Genomic DNA, 17,308 nt, shown 5'->3' on the forward strand with positions numbered 1-17,308 from the left:
TTCAGCATTTCTGATTCCTTATACTAGTATGAAGTAGTACATCTATTAGAGTAATGTGGTGCAAGATTTTTTCCTATTTAACTGATTGCATATTTATATTCCTGTTCCAAGCAGACTACTTTGTGAACTCATAATTCAATTCTACAAAGGTCACACCACTTATCCATAAAGTGTTTAATTTCAGTGTAGAAAGAATGGTGGTATTTGTTAAATTATGTTAAAAAATTGTTAATGAAGACATGTCAAATGCTGATGAAATAGACTTTAGGAAGTCTTTTGTTCAGAATGATTTTCAACAATTTTCAAGAGCTGTGAAGCTATTGTTCAGAAAGCAGTTCCACCAACTAAAGGATTTCCAGCCTATAGAGAGTCATGCCAGATACCAGTAGGGCATTCATTTTTCCAAGAGTCAAATTTCCTAAAAAAAAGAGGAACTAACCAGCAGTTGCTTTTCCTCCTGGTGGTGTCTGATGCCAAGAGGGAAAATAGTTTCAGTTTTACACTGATTCTTTGCCAAGCCAGCTGCAGTCCAGTGGATTGTTTGGTTTTCTGGCATGACGGTTATGACTCAGTGTTAAATGCAACAGTGTACCCCAAAACTAGAAAAGAATCGTGATTTACTAGTAACTAGAGTTAAGTTACAGCATACATAACATATCTTCAGCAGTGAGGTATGTATGTCTCAAGCACGGACTCTATGCTCTCACTTCTTACACAATGTTTATGCACTGTTCCCCTCATGCTCTGAGCCAGAAAAAGTTGCATCTGTTTCTTGCACCTAAGCTTCCCTTCCACCACCAAATCCAAGAATGCCACCGACTTTTAAATAAAAGGATGGAGATGGTATAGATGTACTTGGAATAACTTGGGATTCTAGGATTTTATTCTCCGTGCTTATCCCTATCTACTGTTCACCATGGATAGCTCTCGAACAATTTCCTATTTGCCTAAAAGTCATAATAAAAAAATCTGTTCTGACTTTACGTAAGACTGTAAATAGTCTCTGGACCAAAAATCACCATACCTACCAATCTTCTGGGGAAAAATCCCCAAAAACACCCAAAAAAAGAAACAGTAAAGTTTTTGTTTTGTTTTTTTTTTTTTTCTTAATTTTATGCAGACAAAAATCAAAACTCTCCATATACTTAAGTCACTGTTTCTTGAATAAGGTTCTGAAAGAACCAATATGTTAATCTGTTGACCGAACAGAAATTTAGCAACAATTTTATATAAAAACTTGGGCAAATTCAACTCCTGGATCTTAACTACTCTGCCTGCCAAGATGACAAACTGCAAAGTCAACCACCTCCTATATCACTGTGATGGCACATGTTTCCAGTGTTCCAAATAGCAACCCATACAAGAGTGTGAAGAGCAGCTGCAAGTGTCCCTGGGACAACAGGAAACACACTAAATTTGAGTTGAGAGGAAGTTATGCCTTTTGCCATAGAAAGGTACTGACTTGAAAAGTTATGAAATAGACCATAGCACTTCATTAGGTAGTCCAGAATAGCTAGTATGAAACCTGTCATAAAGAGAATGATTTCTAGGCACCCAAGGTCATGAATCAGCCCACTAGGTCCATCTACATGAGATCTTCCTGGCAGGAATGGTAGCATCCCTAAGTGGTGATAATGAAGCTCTTGCCATTAGGACATGGCCCACAGCATGCACTGTAAGATGCAGCAGCAGATGCCAAGAGTATGGCTTCTGTTCTGGAAGCCCTCAACTAGATCTGGGAGAGTGTGGGGGACAAATTCACTAGTTGGACAAAGTCCAGAACCAGAACTGCCTTGCAAATGTCAAGTGAAAATACTCATGAGATTAAACATACAGCAGGACTTATAAAACTGTCTCAAACCATGGGATACATAGGCATCCTTTACAGTGCAGTGCTATCCTCTGAAAAGCTTGAGAATGACCAGTAAGTATTTTGAGACTCTGGGTTCAAATATTTACTAAGAATATTTTTCAGTGATTTCAGCGATCTTATATTAACCTTGTGATACTCATTTTAGTTTTTCCTATACATCACTCTTATAGCATTCAATATTTTTTAAATCCATTAGGCCAATATGAAGTTCTTAGATTTTTTCATTACTTAACCATATACTAAAAGAAAGAAAATAAGTATTTTATAAAATCAGTATCTACATATTCCATTTATATGAAACAAATACTAACACTACTTATTGATATGAAAATTTGTTCTCAAATGGTAATATTATTACAAAACCTGGATATTTGGAACAAACAAATGACCACAGCTACATTTTGGATATAGCAATAGCATAAGCTGCATCTTGCCAGTAAAAATAAACTTTCTTGTTGGATTTCAATGTTGCATTCAGTGGCATATTTCAGACACTCCAAGGAAGCAAATTTTCTGCAGTGATGTATAACATTAGATCCTTTTATCACTGACACTTTCAAAGTTACTTGTCCCACAATGGAGTCTGCTCAAAAGCTTGTTTCCCAACAACTTGTTTCTTCAACTTTATGTTAAGCCAGCTAGATAACTACAGTCAAACATTAATCGACTATTCAGTTGTCACCAGCTAATCAGATACTTTCAGGATTAGTTCATGTAAGATGAGACATCTTGTAAACAAGAAACATTCTAGGATCAAATCAGATATGCATGAAATCACATCACCAGACATTTGGTCAATACCGTAAAAGTTTCTCGATGGTACCATGCAAGCACTCCTATAATTTGTAGCTTCAGTCACTCATCTCATCGCTACACCCAGAAGCAATCAATCTGAGTAATTTTCAGTGACCACTTGGCCACCACTCCCATTACATCAAGTATTTTCCCCAGACCATAAATGTGCAGGTAGTTCCATTTTTTTCACTGTTAACTGTAAATGAGCTTGCATGCTTCCACCTTGTCTAATTCACACTAGTTTAATATTCATTTGCGGCTTGAAGTCAGTAACATTTCAAGTATCAGTGCTTAAAATATGTACCTATGCAAAGCAACTACAAAATCAAAACTGGAAGGAAAACATAAAAAGGTGTTTTCCTCTAAACTGATACAATCTGTTTAAGACAGTCTACAAATGCATGTATCAAATATAGACATAAAGTTACTTTCCTGAATGTCTGGCAAGATGCTTCATGTTTTATAGTTACAGGTTTTTCAGGATATTAAAATTTGGTTTGCCATAAATACAATATTTTCAAAAAGAAGGATTTTGATAACAGGATCTAACAATGGCCTGCTTCACACTAATTGTTCCAGAGCATGAGCTTAGATTCTTTGTAAAAATTTTCTCTTCTCTCAAAAATCTCTTAAATTCAGTGTTGGTAACTTTACCTTCACCAAATCCAAGAGCTACAGAAATAAAAGCCAAGATGAATCTGCTTAAAAACAAAAGTGAAGGAATTTCAGTTAAGTCCATACTGTCTTCTCTGTGAAAATACGGTTTTAATTATCACTCATGATGCTTAACTGTTTTTTTTCACATGGTAGAAGAGTTTCTTCTACTCAGAAGACAGAATTTTAAGGGTTTTTTTTGAGTTTAAAATTTATTCCAATTGCATTTCTAGTGATGTGATACTGTCAGAGCCTTTAAAAGATATCAATCATCTCTCATATCCCTCTAAAAATGAGACAACTTTTTATTTTAATAAAAATGGCAGTTAACTGGTTATTCATAATGTCTTTTTCTGATCTGATTAAAGTACAAAATGTTTACATTTGTGACATGCAACAGGTGTTGTGATAAACGTAAACATTTTTGTGACATTAGACAATGAAATGAGCACTCAACCCTCATACTAACAGATTAACACCACTGTAACTAACTTATTTGAATACATTTTTGGCTTTATGATTTTTAGTTATTTCATCTTGTCCTCCCTATGCAAAGCAACAAAGAACTATGTATTAAATCCCATGAAATAATTGAAAAATGCATCGCAATGCATAAAGGGTTTATTTTATCCCTGCAATCCAGTATCATCAACTTAGATTTCTAGACCAGGGAAGCCACCTGCTGACATTCATAAGCATTAATCCACAGTGTTTATCCTTACCAACTCTCTATGAGAAGAATCTGGAACTATCCTCAGTTGTGGGTTGTTATGTCTCAAAACTAAGTTCAAACCTATAGGCCAGTTTTATAAATCTATCTTTATGCGCTGCATTTGAATATGTACAACACACCAAAACTCCTGGGGTTTTTTGGGGTGGTGGTGGTGTTTTCAATCCAAAAAGCTTGTTCCTGAAGCCATTAAAGATTCCTGAAAATCTTACTTATCTTCCCTCAACATGACTGCAGCTGCCATTATAAACTGCTTTGTCTTCATGGCTTTTGTTAGTGCAATTTTAGATAACTTTGATTAGAAGTCTTCCATGTTAAGAATACTGTAAGCATGCCTATGTAAATAGTATAAAGAAAGAAAATGAGTACTTGTAATCTAAAATTGTAATATAAAAGTACCTGAACAAAGTCATTCTTGATTCAGCTAAAACAAAATAGAAGAAACTCAACCTGCATGAGGTTTTGAAGAAAACAAATGCATAACACAATAGCACAGCAGAGAAATACAGAATCTACAGCTTGATTTATATTAAAGAAACTACAAATGACAAATTGAAATAACCATGTAATAATAACCAGTAAATAATGTTAACACTTATGCTTGGTCATATTTCCTAAAGATATTTTTGTATGGCTTTTTTAATATTTACCATCACATAGTGAACTCCAAATGCCTAGTGACATGCATTCACTGTAGCAAATGAGTTCAGTGTTCACTGTAGTATACACTGTAGTGAATGAGTTACAACTAAAGTACTCTAAAAGGTTTCAGTTCAGACATTGACTAGGAATTACATTTAGCAAACATCTAAAATGTTTTTAAAGAGGTATTAGATTTCAAACTATTTTTCTATGAAAAAACCTGCAATTTACATTGCTTCCCAAATGAAGAGACTTAGAGCTAGGTAACAAATTTAACAGATTACACTTAAAACAGATTGCCAGAACACCAGCAGTATGATCTGAAGCCTCATATTGGAACTATTCAGTACAAAATAGCATATATTCTACATGACTGTAATTTAAAAGGTGTGGTGTGTGTTTTTTTTTTTTTTTTTTTTTTTTTTCTTTCTTTCTTAGATGTAAAAGGTCTGGTGATTCACATAGTCACATTTCTGGAAACCTTAGTCCATTAAAATAGCTATGAAATGGCATTTCTGTTGCACTTATTTTTAACATAAACCTTCTTTTAAGATTTAAATAAACATTAGAAAATTCTTCATAATACTATGATTCAATAAAACTATATTTTTTAAAATATTTGTGCTATTTCTCTCATACACTTTTTGCTTTGGGCAAAGGAAACAAACTGAAATTTTCTAACTCAACTTCACTTTCACCTTGTCAAACATTAGCAAAATGTTGCAATGTTTAAGCTACAGCCATTGAAAAAAGTGTTTATTAAAAATTTGTATAGTGTTTGGTTCTTTTTAAAAAGCTTCAAGAACATATTGTGACTGGTACTGGAGAAGCTTTGCAACTTAATTCTTTACAAAAATTTAGACACTCAGTCTAACTTTGTTCAAAACAATATCCTCTTAAAATTGCTTCACTAAGAATTTCTTAGGGATCTCCAACATTGGCTTTATAAATTTTGCACGTATGTATGCATACAAACAGTGGAAAATAGATCTTAAATAGACATATTCATAAATATTTAATATATATTAACAGACAATTGCTTGAGGAATATATGAAGCAAAACTTTTCAGTGCAACAGCCTGGTTGCCAGACTGTCTGGATAAACCACATAAAATCTTTTTGTGAAGTTCTTTTTACTTTTCAATCAAAAAAACCCCAACATCGTCTCTATATGAATTTACACAGTCAAACTGCAACTGGAAACCTTTAAAAGTATTAAAAAAGGCATTCGTGACATGAAAGAAAGCATGTGCTGCTATTTTACTGATATTTGCGTCAAATTGCATTATCACCCAGCTGAAATGGATGGATAAAAGAAGCCATCTCAAAACACTGAATAGGTATTTCTCCAGCTACTACTTGGCTTTTGCTACTGCTAAACACCTCAAAGAGCATGCTTTGCAAGCAGACACCAAGCAGAACCATTCAAAGATACCACCTTTGATTGCAAGGCCAGGTTTGAAAAAGGGGAACAACTTCATATTATTTTTCATTCCTCTTCAGTATGCAATAGTTATGTTGGGATCTTTTCTTAAGAAAACTGAATCAAAACTAGCACTACTGTATAATGCTCTCGTAGTGTAATTCCACAGGAGAAGGAATCAGTATCAACAAATCTGATAAATCTCCAACCATCATTTCTGCCGATAGACTTAGGAAAAGCCATTGACTGTAGTTTGTGGATACACATTTAGCAGCTTTAGTCAGATGTCTGTGGCAGGAAATGAAACTGTTCTGGATAGATGCTTTAGCCTAAGAAGTAGACTATCTTATAACATTTCTATAGGACGTGGATCTAGAGTGAAGTTGATTTATACATTCTACATAATATTTCGTTATTAATTATACAAATAATATATATGTATATATTTAGGAAAAGGAAGTGAAGAAATACTTAAGAGTAACAAGCAGTAAGATGCAGGTAAGAAGTCAAGTAATAATTTTAACCCAGAGAAGATCACTGGTCCCTGGAGATTAATATGCTATCTTCAGGATGTTTAAAAGGTTGAACAACCTAGCAATTGCACCTGCTTAGAACTTTTATGTAAAAGAGGATCAAAATCTGTGATCAATCTCTCTGAAACTCCACCAATAGCTACCAATGAAACACCTAATTTATTTCATACAATTAATTACCTCAGCCATCTTTTAGTGCTTTAGAACTTCCCATTCTCAAAACAATTCAGTGCTCATTTTAACTGTATGACTTGCTACTTACTGATAAAAAACACTATTTTATTTTCCTGATCAGTTTTATATTTACTTAGAAAAAACTTTTACAAGGGAGAAACACCTAAAAAAGATTCAGTGCTGACCCATTCCTCCCACTTTTTTTTTTTTTTTAACATCAAAACCAAGCTTAAATAGTAAGTTAAGAAAATTAGCTTTACCTGAACCTAGGAGAAAATATCGCATAAATATTTATCCTGCAGAAGCATCCACTGGGGATAATCCACTATAAAACAAACAAAAACCCCTATCTCATTTAGTAACTCCTCCAAAAAGGATAGGCATCTTTTCAGGTTATTTCAGTGGCTTTTCAAATAAAATAGTTTGAGCTGGCTTACAAATCTCCTTTATGATGTCAACTTGGCACAGACTCTGCTGCCACAAGTTACCAGAAAGCCGAGTTCCATGGTTATACGTATTGTCTTTGAATACCATTCGCATAACATTTCAAAGAAAGTGATATTCAGAAAACTTTTTAAATTGATAGTGCATAAAGAATGTGTACATACAAAGGCATTCACTGATTCTCCAAGAAAAAGAAAGAGCTTAACAAAAAATATGTCCAGTTACAACTGACCTTTTGGAGTCTTCGCGTTTTTCTTAACCCCCCATTGTGCTTATTCTTTTGCTCATTAAAAACTTTGCCAGAGCCATCAGTAACATGACACTCTGAAACTTCATCACCTAGAAACCAAATTTAGAAACTTGAAATGAAAAATGCAATCTTCTGAAATGAAACTGCCACCAATTATTTTATCATAGCATATAGAGCTACGTACAATTCATATACCCAAGTTAATAATTTGTACCAGTTATTTTTCCCTGCATGTCAGTTACGGAAAAAAGAATGACACTCAAGCATCTGACTTCATCTTTCAGTGTCTGATCTTGTAAATGAGCTAGTTGTAAAACTCCCAATTTCCAATATTTTGAAAAACATGTATTAACTATAAGTAGCAAATGAGCTAAATTGCTTTCCATTTATTACAAAATTTGCAATTTCTCTGAATACAGAGATATTTAAGAGTTTGAAGCAGTGGTGGCTAGATTTTTGAATTTTGACTTTCTTATTGAAATGTCAATGCTTTCAGTACACAATGTGTTTATTTGAAATGACCTGAAGATCTGAAATATGTTTTCAAACACTTTGCAAGCAAATCTAGCAAGCTGTTACCAAGCAAGAATTGTGTGCTCACCCAGGCTTATAAGTCCTATTATTTATAAAAAGGCACCATCCATAAGAATGTACTCTACTATGGCTGCCAAAAAGCAGTATTTTTTATCACATATTTTGTGAATTAACATATATTTAATTCTTCAACAATGTCAGGATGACTTTTATAAGCACTAAATAATAAACCTTTGAATAATTTGAGAAATTAGCTTGCTGGCATAAGATGAAAAACTTTTGATCAATGAAGTTTTAATTACTGAAGATTTAAGTAGATAATTTTTCCCAAATTTAGTTCAATGGAGTCTACTTTAGGACATTCGTTAATTTTTCATTTCAAAGAAATGCATGAGACAAGTTCAAGAAAGTTTAATAATTAGTGATTAAAGTGGCCTAAATTCAGCTCCTCCCAAGTAAGCTGCTTCTGATTACTTTTGGAAAATACTGAAGGGTACTATCCATATTTACTAGTCTGACTACATATATAACTAAGAATCATTTGTTTTTCCTCTGTCAGCTACTTAAACTCTTAATCCTTGAGGTGACAGAACAACAAGTTACAACACAAAAAACAATGACAAACATTTTCCATTACTGATTACTTATTTTAAAATTATAACCTTTAAACTAGCCAAAATTTAATCACTTCTTCACACTAAAGTTGCAAGTTTCACGTGAATTTACACAGTATTACAGTAATTTTTGTGTAATACAAGTAAACCTGGCTTTCAGGTACAATCGTTAATCTAAACTCAATATTTAAATACAAAGCATCGTTTAACAAAGGGAGAACTAATTACTTAACTACGTTAATTTTATTTAGCATTGCACTGAGGCCCATCATCTTCAATCACTGAACAAGACTGATGGCAAGTAGAAGAGGAGAAAAGATCTTGCCGCACAATAAAAAAAGCTAAGAAATTTAAATATAACTCCTTTTATGTGGAAAACAGAATTTTTAGACATCTATTTTGAATCTTTAAAAAACCCAACAACCACAGGATTGCAAAGGATGTCAGGAGATCATCTATACTCTGGTGCTTTACCCTGAGCAGATGGGGGTAAAGCAAGGTATGTCTCTGTCAATTTCCCGTAAGTTATTTCAGTCACTGTAAAAGGACTATCCACCATTTTGGTTTTTTCTGGAGGGAAGGGTTGGGGGGGCAGTAAGAACTGATGTAATATTCCTTTTGCCACTCTTCACCTGAATGCTCAAGGTCTGCAGCTCTTGTCCCCCTTGGGATTGAAGTTTCAAGACCTGTGTGCTTGGACCTCTTTCCAGTTACGGTTCACTCTCGTTGGTTCTTCACATTTACAGGAAAGCAAGAACAGGGGATGAGGTCCATCACCCCCTCTGATTATCAGCTTGGGGATCTTATGCATTACATAAATAAGGACTATTCTTTGCAATACAGTTCCTAATTCTCTCCTGACTATCAGGACTTCTCAAGCACTTTCCAGCTTTTCCATCCTTTCCATCCTGTAGGTCTCAAGCTTCACTCTCCATTGTCTGTTTTTCCCCGTTTGCTTCTTTTTAAAGCAGTTGCTCAGTCACAAGTAATAACTTTTTATCTTTAGTAGCTTTTCCTAGGGTATTTCAGATAAGGTTGACAGAAGTTTTTGAAGCAATTCCATCCACTGTGAGTTATCCTTAAATTTAGTCCAAATACGCAGCTCGCTCCTGCCATTAGATCCCCTGAATTCTCTTTTAAAACGTTGCTCAATGACTGGTATCAAAATCAACAACTCTGATAGCCCTCTGAAGTATTATAACAAATTAGAGTGACTTTAAATTGCAAATTAAGCTTCTACTCATTCATGATCATTTATCACTAGTGAGAAGTTTTGAACCAGAATATTATCTTCAAAATTCCATTGGATATTTCCTTCAAGTTACAAAGCAAATTAATGATTAGGCACAATGAGCTAGTTTTTCTTCAATCAGATCAATGATGTCTATCCTGAAGTGTCACTGAAATTAAGCTGTATCACATCTACTGCTTTGTACTTATCCACAGAGTTATTTACCCCAACTATGAAGAAAGTAAGTCTGAATTTGTCATCATTAGTAATCCTTCAGGTACATATGCACAGAATATTTAATAACATGTGGTGGTATTATTATTATAGTTATGATTTCAGCATGAGCAAATACCAAGTTTTTGCTATTCATAACACAATTTCTTCAAGCCTTCTGAAAGCTTATGTGCCCACCAGGTTCTAGAAGAAAACATGTTAATGATTTAAAACAATTTTATCTTGTTTGTTAAGTGTGATCAGGCTTTGTAAATTAAGAAATGTAATTAAGATTTGTAAATAATCCTCAACCTGTTCCTCTATTCAGAAATATTTGTCCTTTTTTGTTTTAATGATTAGTTACAATTAAACTTTTCGTGAAGAGAAACAACACAAGGAATCAAGCAAGAAAGTTTTCTTCTTCATCCCTCATTTGTTTTTTAAAAGGACATAATAAAATGTCAAGAGAGGGCATCATACAATATTTTTAGTGAGCTTGCCTTCTTCCAAAACTGAAGAAAAAAAGGCACATCAAATCTAAGGAAGTTTTCACGTGTGTGTTTTAAAAGACAAACAGTATTTTAGCAGCATTAAGCACCTAGCATCGCTGGTAAAAAACTCAATTCATCTAAATTAAACTTCACCATTTTTGCACCAAATAACAGAATGATATTCCATATTCCCCATCTTAACATTGATCTATATTAATTACACTATAATGGGTCTTAGTTTATGTCTTTTGGCCAACTAAGATATTTGCTTCCCACATTCACCATAAATATCTAAAATTAACTCAGCTAAGCCGTGAGTTTATCTTAAAACCGGAAATAATGCTAAGTCCCAGTTCAAATTTCTAAATGATTTTAGGATGATAAAAGCTTAAAAGAGCATACTCTTGCATTCCTTGCCCAATATTATTTATTATTGTAGCTTTCAGATGAAAAGTCGTAAGAATTCATCAAATCTGAACAAGTATTGGCATTCTAAACCATGTGGTTTAAGTGCCAACTTACCCTACCATCATCCCTACTAAAAAAGTTATAAGCAGATGGACTGGATTTCAAAGTAAAGCAGTTTACAACCTGAATGACAAAGAAGTTCTTAGACTCTCCTAGTAATATAGATCATTAACTTTCACAAAAGATAGTATTATTGCATTTCTATAAACTTATATTCATGACAGAGAAAACCCACCATTTTTCTGACTTTGTAAGTGCTAAAACTTTAGGCACTGACACACAAAATCCAGTTACACAGCACTTATCAATTATAGAGCACTGAAATTTATCAAGTATGGCTGGTTTAATCAGAAGGATAGAAAATTTATTTCATCTCCAGAAACAAAGCTGAGAAAGAAAAAGTGAATCTGAATAGGAAAGCATCTTTTAATATTCTTATAACGGCTAATTAATTTCAACTCTTGTATCTGTGACAGTTCTCTACATGATTTATGACTTAGAGTAAAATGAAAATAAATAACCGTGCTTATGCCTATGCTGTTCAGCAGAACAACTGGAGAGCTTTGAGTGTACCCTACAAAGGAACCTGACGCTTGCTACAATATAAGCATTAGCACTTGAAAAGTTGCTTTCAGATTAGCCTGCATATTACACTTCTACTTTAAAATCAAATGTTCCAAGTAGTCTGTGGAAAGAAAGCTTAACAAATCTTACTTCTTGTCATTAAAGACACTGGGTAAAAGTGTCACTGACCTAAAAACAAAAGATAAAAAATGGGCAAGAAAAATGTTTGATATTTAAAATACATATATATAATTAAATTTTATATGGATATTTGATTACTCCTAACTGTATATATATGATGAGTGAAAAGAATTCTTTAGCTTTTAAAAATAATATACTGTATTTACCAGTTTTCAAATCATGTACAACATACAGAAAAACAAAGCAATTTACTATTTATTTACTAATTAACAGGGACAAGAAATAACTTACATCCAAGCAAAAAAATTGAAATATTAAACTTATATTTAATAAAAATAAATTATTCCATCATACAGTGTCACAGTAGTAAGTTTAAAACACGATTTTCATTTTCTTCCACAGAATTTGCACTAGGGAAAATACAACTCATCTTTCATTATTGATTCCTTCCATTTTTAAGTGAGCTCATTTGAGCTGTCAAACTGGAGGTTCTACTTCACTACACAACAGATGCATGAAGCTGAATACATTATATTTGGGAAAATAATGGCCACCACTGATAAATCACAAATATTATTAAAATCACTAGAAACACAAATTGAGACTTACACAAATTGAGACTTACTTTCCTGACAAAAAGGGTAAAAAGCATAAACATCATATAACTTTTGTTTGGTGAATACTGTTCCTTTTTCCCCTCCTCCAAAATCTGTTACCTTAAACAAGTTGTCCAGTGAGAAAATAAAAGCATAACATGCTAGAACATTGATCATAATTTAATCACTAGAATTTAAAAAAGTTAGAATTATCTCTAAAATTAACTGGTGTACCTAAGTTTAAAAGTAGTAAACATTTTCTCCTTCCCTGTTTGTTTTCATGATTGTTTAATGAAAAACAGACTGTTCTTCGACATTAAGAAACACATAATTTAAGGATCATCTAGTACATTGCCATATGGCAAAAAATACAGATGGTGGGTTCATACATTTATGGGTATACATTTATACTTCTATAACATACACCTGCATCACTTTTTATTTTTAAACTGTGTTATAATGATGCACTCCAGGTATTAAAACACAGATGTAGTAAAGCCAGAATAGCAGCTCACAGTTCAGCAACTTATTACTCACAGATACAAGCACAGTCACTGTTCAACATTTCCACTGGATGATTTCATAAGTCTGATACCAAGTTTGTTGAGCCCCTTAAGTTAATTATTAATTTTACAATGCATTGATGCACTGCTGCAGAATTTTCTAGGGAAAACAAATGACTAACATACACAATTATAATTAGAAATATTTAACCCTATGTAAAGCATGACAAACAGAGTTCAAAATATCAAAATCCAGAAGTGCAAGTTAGGAGCATTTTTTCAGGTAAGTTCCTGAGATTCAATATTCTAGTATACATTTACATTGGAATAGCTTAGGCTAAACCAACTTGAAAATGCTCAAATATAAAAAAATACTCTTAAAATTATTATTAAAAACTAAGATTAGTTCCATATAAAAACAGCTATGGTTGAAAAAGATGCTTATGTTGCAACTCTTGCACATGCCCTCAGATGTCTTATTCAATCTTCATCATAGCACAAGTTAGCAATTTCTAACTCAAATAATTTTTTTCCACTAGAGATTTTAAGCCCTTAACGGCAATTAATCTAAAGTAGCAATTTTAACTTGTGAAATAAAAATAGGGAACAAGGGACCCTATGATGAGGAATTACTTATAAACAATTTACAGGAGTACCATAATATTTAAAACAGAAAGACCTTGGTTTCTTAAACAGATTTTGAATAGCAGCAGAAAGTTTACAGACTACCAAGCATTAGGGGAAAAGAAGGCTCACATATTTGTGTTGCATTTTGTGAGCACTGTTTCCTTATCTCTTGGTCACTTCTTTGTGTTTGTAACGTATGGGGAAAAAATGGGTGTTCTTTTGGATCCTATGCACTCCTTTATTTCACTCAAAAATAAAGTCAGTACTGCAGCATTTTCTTCTTTTGGTGTAATTCTGAAATATTTTTCCCTTGGGAATGGCAGTTCATTTTGCAATTTAATTGCATGAGGGTATCTAATGCAGTATGATACCTTTTAATTTTCCAGCTCTATGTAGTGACTTACCGGTAGTGTGAGTACAGTAATTCACATTGGTTCTGTAGGATTTTTCATGAGCATGCGGAGGCAGCCTATTCACATCATCAGAATCTAGAGCTTCTGCAGCGTCAGCTTTTTCACCATCTGACATATAATTTAATGGCACACTTCCAGGATGTTCAGCTGGTTTGAAGTTTTTCTTTACTGAAACATCATTTGCTGGAATAGACCTTTTCCTGCTTTTCTTGGAAGTAGTATGTGGCTTACAGAAACTCATATCAACTGAGTCCATGCTTGTAAAAGTGTCTTTGCAACAAACTTCAGGAGGATTCTGTGATTCCTTTGGTACGTGTACCTGTACTTCATTTTTATTCAAATTAGATGATGAAAAGAAGTCTTCATAAGAAGCCTCTTCAGTGCAATGTAAATTGCTATATGTAGTAACTGTTTGCAAAAACTCTTTAGACCCTGATACACCCAGTTCTGAGGTAGCCAGTTTCAAACTAGATAGTGCTTGTAGTTTCTTCCTCTTCTTGTCTTCAAGAATACAATCATTTCTGTCAACAGGGAAGCTTCTATCCAATGAACATGTATTTAAGTCTTCACTGTTCATAGGTGAATTAGAGAGCCTGCCAATCAAAGCAGGAACAGTATTTAACTTGACTATTTTTTTGGAAAGAGTAATATGACCCAAGCCCTTGATTTGGAGAGAACTTTCGTTTGCAACTGAAGTAGTCATGCTATTTTCATCCTGATTTTCCCCTGAAAATATTTTTACATCTTTCTTTTCTAAAGAAAATTTATCATCCAAAGTGTGCTGCAAAATCCGTTTCTTTCTTAAGCTTCTTTTGTTATGTTTTTTTGATGTTAAGCTCTTCTGCTCATAGCTATGTGAGGGAGAATTCACTGATGCACTCATGGATACATGAATATCAGTCCAAGTGTCACAGGTGTGTTTTACTACCTCTGTTTTCTGTCTCTTTAAATTACCAGTTCCCCAAAGATAATCATGACTTGAGTTCAAGCAGTCTTCCATTTGTTCTCCTGCAAAGTATGAAAAGTGGCAATATAAATGTATTTAACAAAACAGAAAGAGTACCAAATTCTTAATAAAATACATATGAAATGACTGAAAGAAGAAAACAAGGATTTAGCCACTCCTCTGGATATTATATGGCAAGTCATCAAAACCTAACCAGAAAATGGATTAGAAACAAAGCACATTCTGTGTTGACAAGAAGCTACAATACCTTTAACTATCATATCTTCTTAAGTGGTAATAAATATCTGTAAGTCCTGTTTAGCTTTCTTGAAACAAAGCAGTAGAGGAACTCCCTTTCACTCTTGCATTTGTGGAGAAAACCAGCATGATTTTACACTGATAAAGCTAGCTATAGTAATACTGGAAACTCAGTAATCATTTTTACTACCACAGCATTACCACCACCTTGTATTTTTTGCAGTTAAGATGAAATTAAATGCAACATCATAGTATCATACCACATACATCAACACAATGTATTAAAAATAATCAGAATGTGGAAAAATATATCATTTCTTGTAGCTATCTTTATGAAATGATTTTGGGGGAGGTGATACACCGAATGTACTCATAACTCTTCACTCTGAAATAGGCTAGTATCTTTGATTATCCAGAATACATTTTTAAAAATCCAGTTCTACAATCTGATTATCACAACAGATGCTTTTGTTTAAATATGTGCTGAGTGCAAAGTTTCAGCAATATTCCTTCTGTAAGTGCTCCTGTAAGTTTTAGGGGAAGTCTTGATGTTATTTGCTTACTAAGTATAAGAAATATTTTTAAACATATGGTGCAGCTAACTAAATTCAGAAAAATTAAATATATGGAGATGAAAAGAGAAGTTTCAAATGACATGATCAGATTCCCATATTGACAACTGAAAAAGTCTTAACTTCAATCCTCAAATCAAACTGGATTCTGGAACTTTTTTAACCATTATTAATCAACATACTCTCACATATCTCAAGCACAAACAAAAGGGTCACTGTCACAGAGCATCAGAGATGGAAGCTACACTGAATATTTTCACGGGATGTGGAGCTCTATTCTTAATATAAAATTACATTGTGCAGTTGTAATGTTGGAAGGACATACTCAAGGTAAAGCTCTCAAATCATGATGTTCAACCTCATCAGCACACAACTAATTCACCAAAATAAAAAAGTTTGTTGGCACATCTATGCTACTTCCAGTATTAAGCTATTACTTCTCCCTAACATTGGATGAAGATGTACCAAGCTGTCTCAGGCTACAAGATCCCACCCCTGTTCTCATGTAAGCCAGCATGACAGAATTCCTGTATGATGTCAACAAAATAAACACTTGAAAACAGCATGAAGTATAGCTTACTGTTGGGGTAGGACACAGAGTAGGCAGACCAATCAAGTGGCCCTCCTTATGAATTCTGAAGACTATCTTCTCCTTACTTTTCTACTGAGATCAAACACCAGCATCTGAGTTCAGCTTTTTGCTCGTGTGACTGACAGAAGGCATGAGGTCTGAAGTACATACCCATTGCATACATTATTAATGCTGTTAAGATGCCCACTGACGTAGCTCAACAGTCTTCACAATAATCTTCTCCCTTACACCCTGCTACTATGCCAAAACACAGGAACAAACCCCTAACTTTATGAGAGTAAGAACTTTGATAATGAACAACTTGAATACATTTGCAACCATAAAACATTTTAAAAGCTGATTTATTTTTACTGTTGTTACTTCTTCGAATACTTAAGCTGGAAAACACATTAGGTTTCCTTTGAAATTCAAGTTTTTTGATTGAAAATTTGGAAGACATTTCAGTTCTCTCTTTTGCTTCCCACGGCATGCTGTTTAGCGTGCATTCTGTATTCCATACAAGATCATTGTAAGAGCAGCGAAGACTGACACCACACCGGGACAAGAAGCCACTAATGGGGAATGGTGTGAGGAAAGAGGAGGAAGTGAGGCAAGCAACACAGCAGTAAGGCAGAGCATTTACCCAATGGGATTCCCTGTGCTCCATTTTCCTTGAATTCTTACTTCTTCATACTCCGCGAGTTAAGAAAAACTAAAATAATTCAGCTTTAAATATAAATGATAGAGCAAATATATACAGTTCCCATTTCAGTATACAGTACTTTCCAAAATAAGATATACAGGCCATGTATTATTTTTAATTTCTGTAATATATAAAGTTGTGTTAGTTACCTGGTAACAATGCATCTTCTGAATTAGTTAAGACACAAGTAGACAGCAGGCAGTCTCCTGGTGAACTACTTGGAGGTATTTGAGACATTTGCGAAGCTAGGAAGTTGTAAATAATAAACTAGTTAACTCTATTTGCAAACATAAAGATTTCCACACCATCTATTCTTATTTCAAAACAACTCTATCCTACGAGAGA

General features: G+C 33.8%; 1 protein-coding gene across 1 annotated transcript in view; it reads right to left on the minus strand.

The window, feature by feature from the left end:
* MCPH1 (microcephalin 1) overlaps nucleotides 1–17,308 on the minus strand; it is a 137,789-nt gene that overhangs the window by 107,316 nt on the left and 13,165 nt on the right. The window contains exons 7-9 of the mRNA XM_059832862.1: nucleotides 17,113–17,208; nucleotides 14,720–14,921; nucleotides 7,501–7,612 (exon numbers count right to left, since the gene is read on the minus strand). Coding sequence (XP_059688845.1) covers nucleotides 7,501–7,612; nucleotides 14,720–14,921; nucleotides 17,113–17,208 — 410 coding nt within the window. The remainder of the gene's footprint in view (nucleotides 1–7,500; nucleotides 7,613–14,719; nucleotides 14,922–17,112; nucleotides 17,209–17,308) is intronic.

Source organism: Gavia stellata, chromosome 2, assembly GCF_030936135.1.
Source record: "Gavia stellata isolate bGavSte3 chromosome 2, bGavSte3.hap2, whole genome shotgun sequence".
NCBI lineage: Eukaryota > Metazoa > Chordata > Aves > Gaviiformes > Gaviidae > Gavia > Gavia stellata.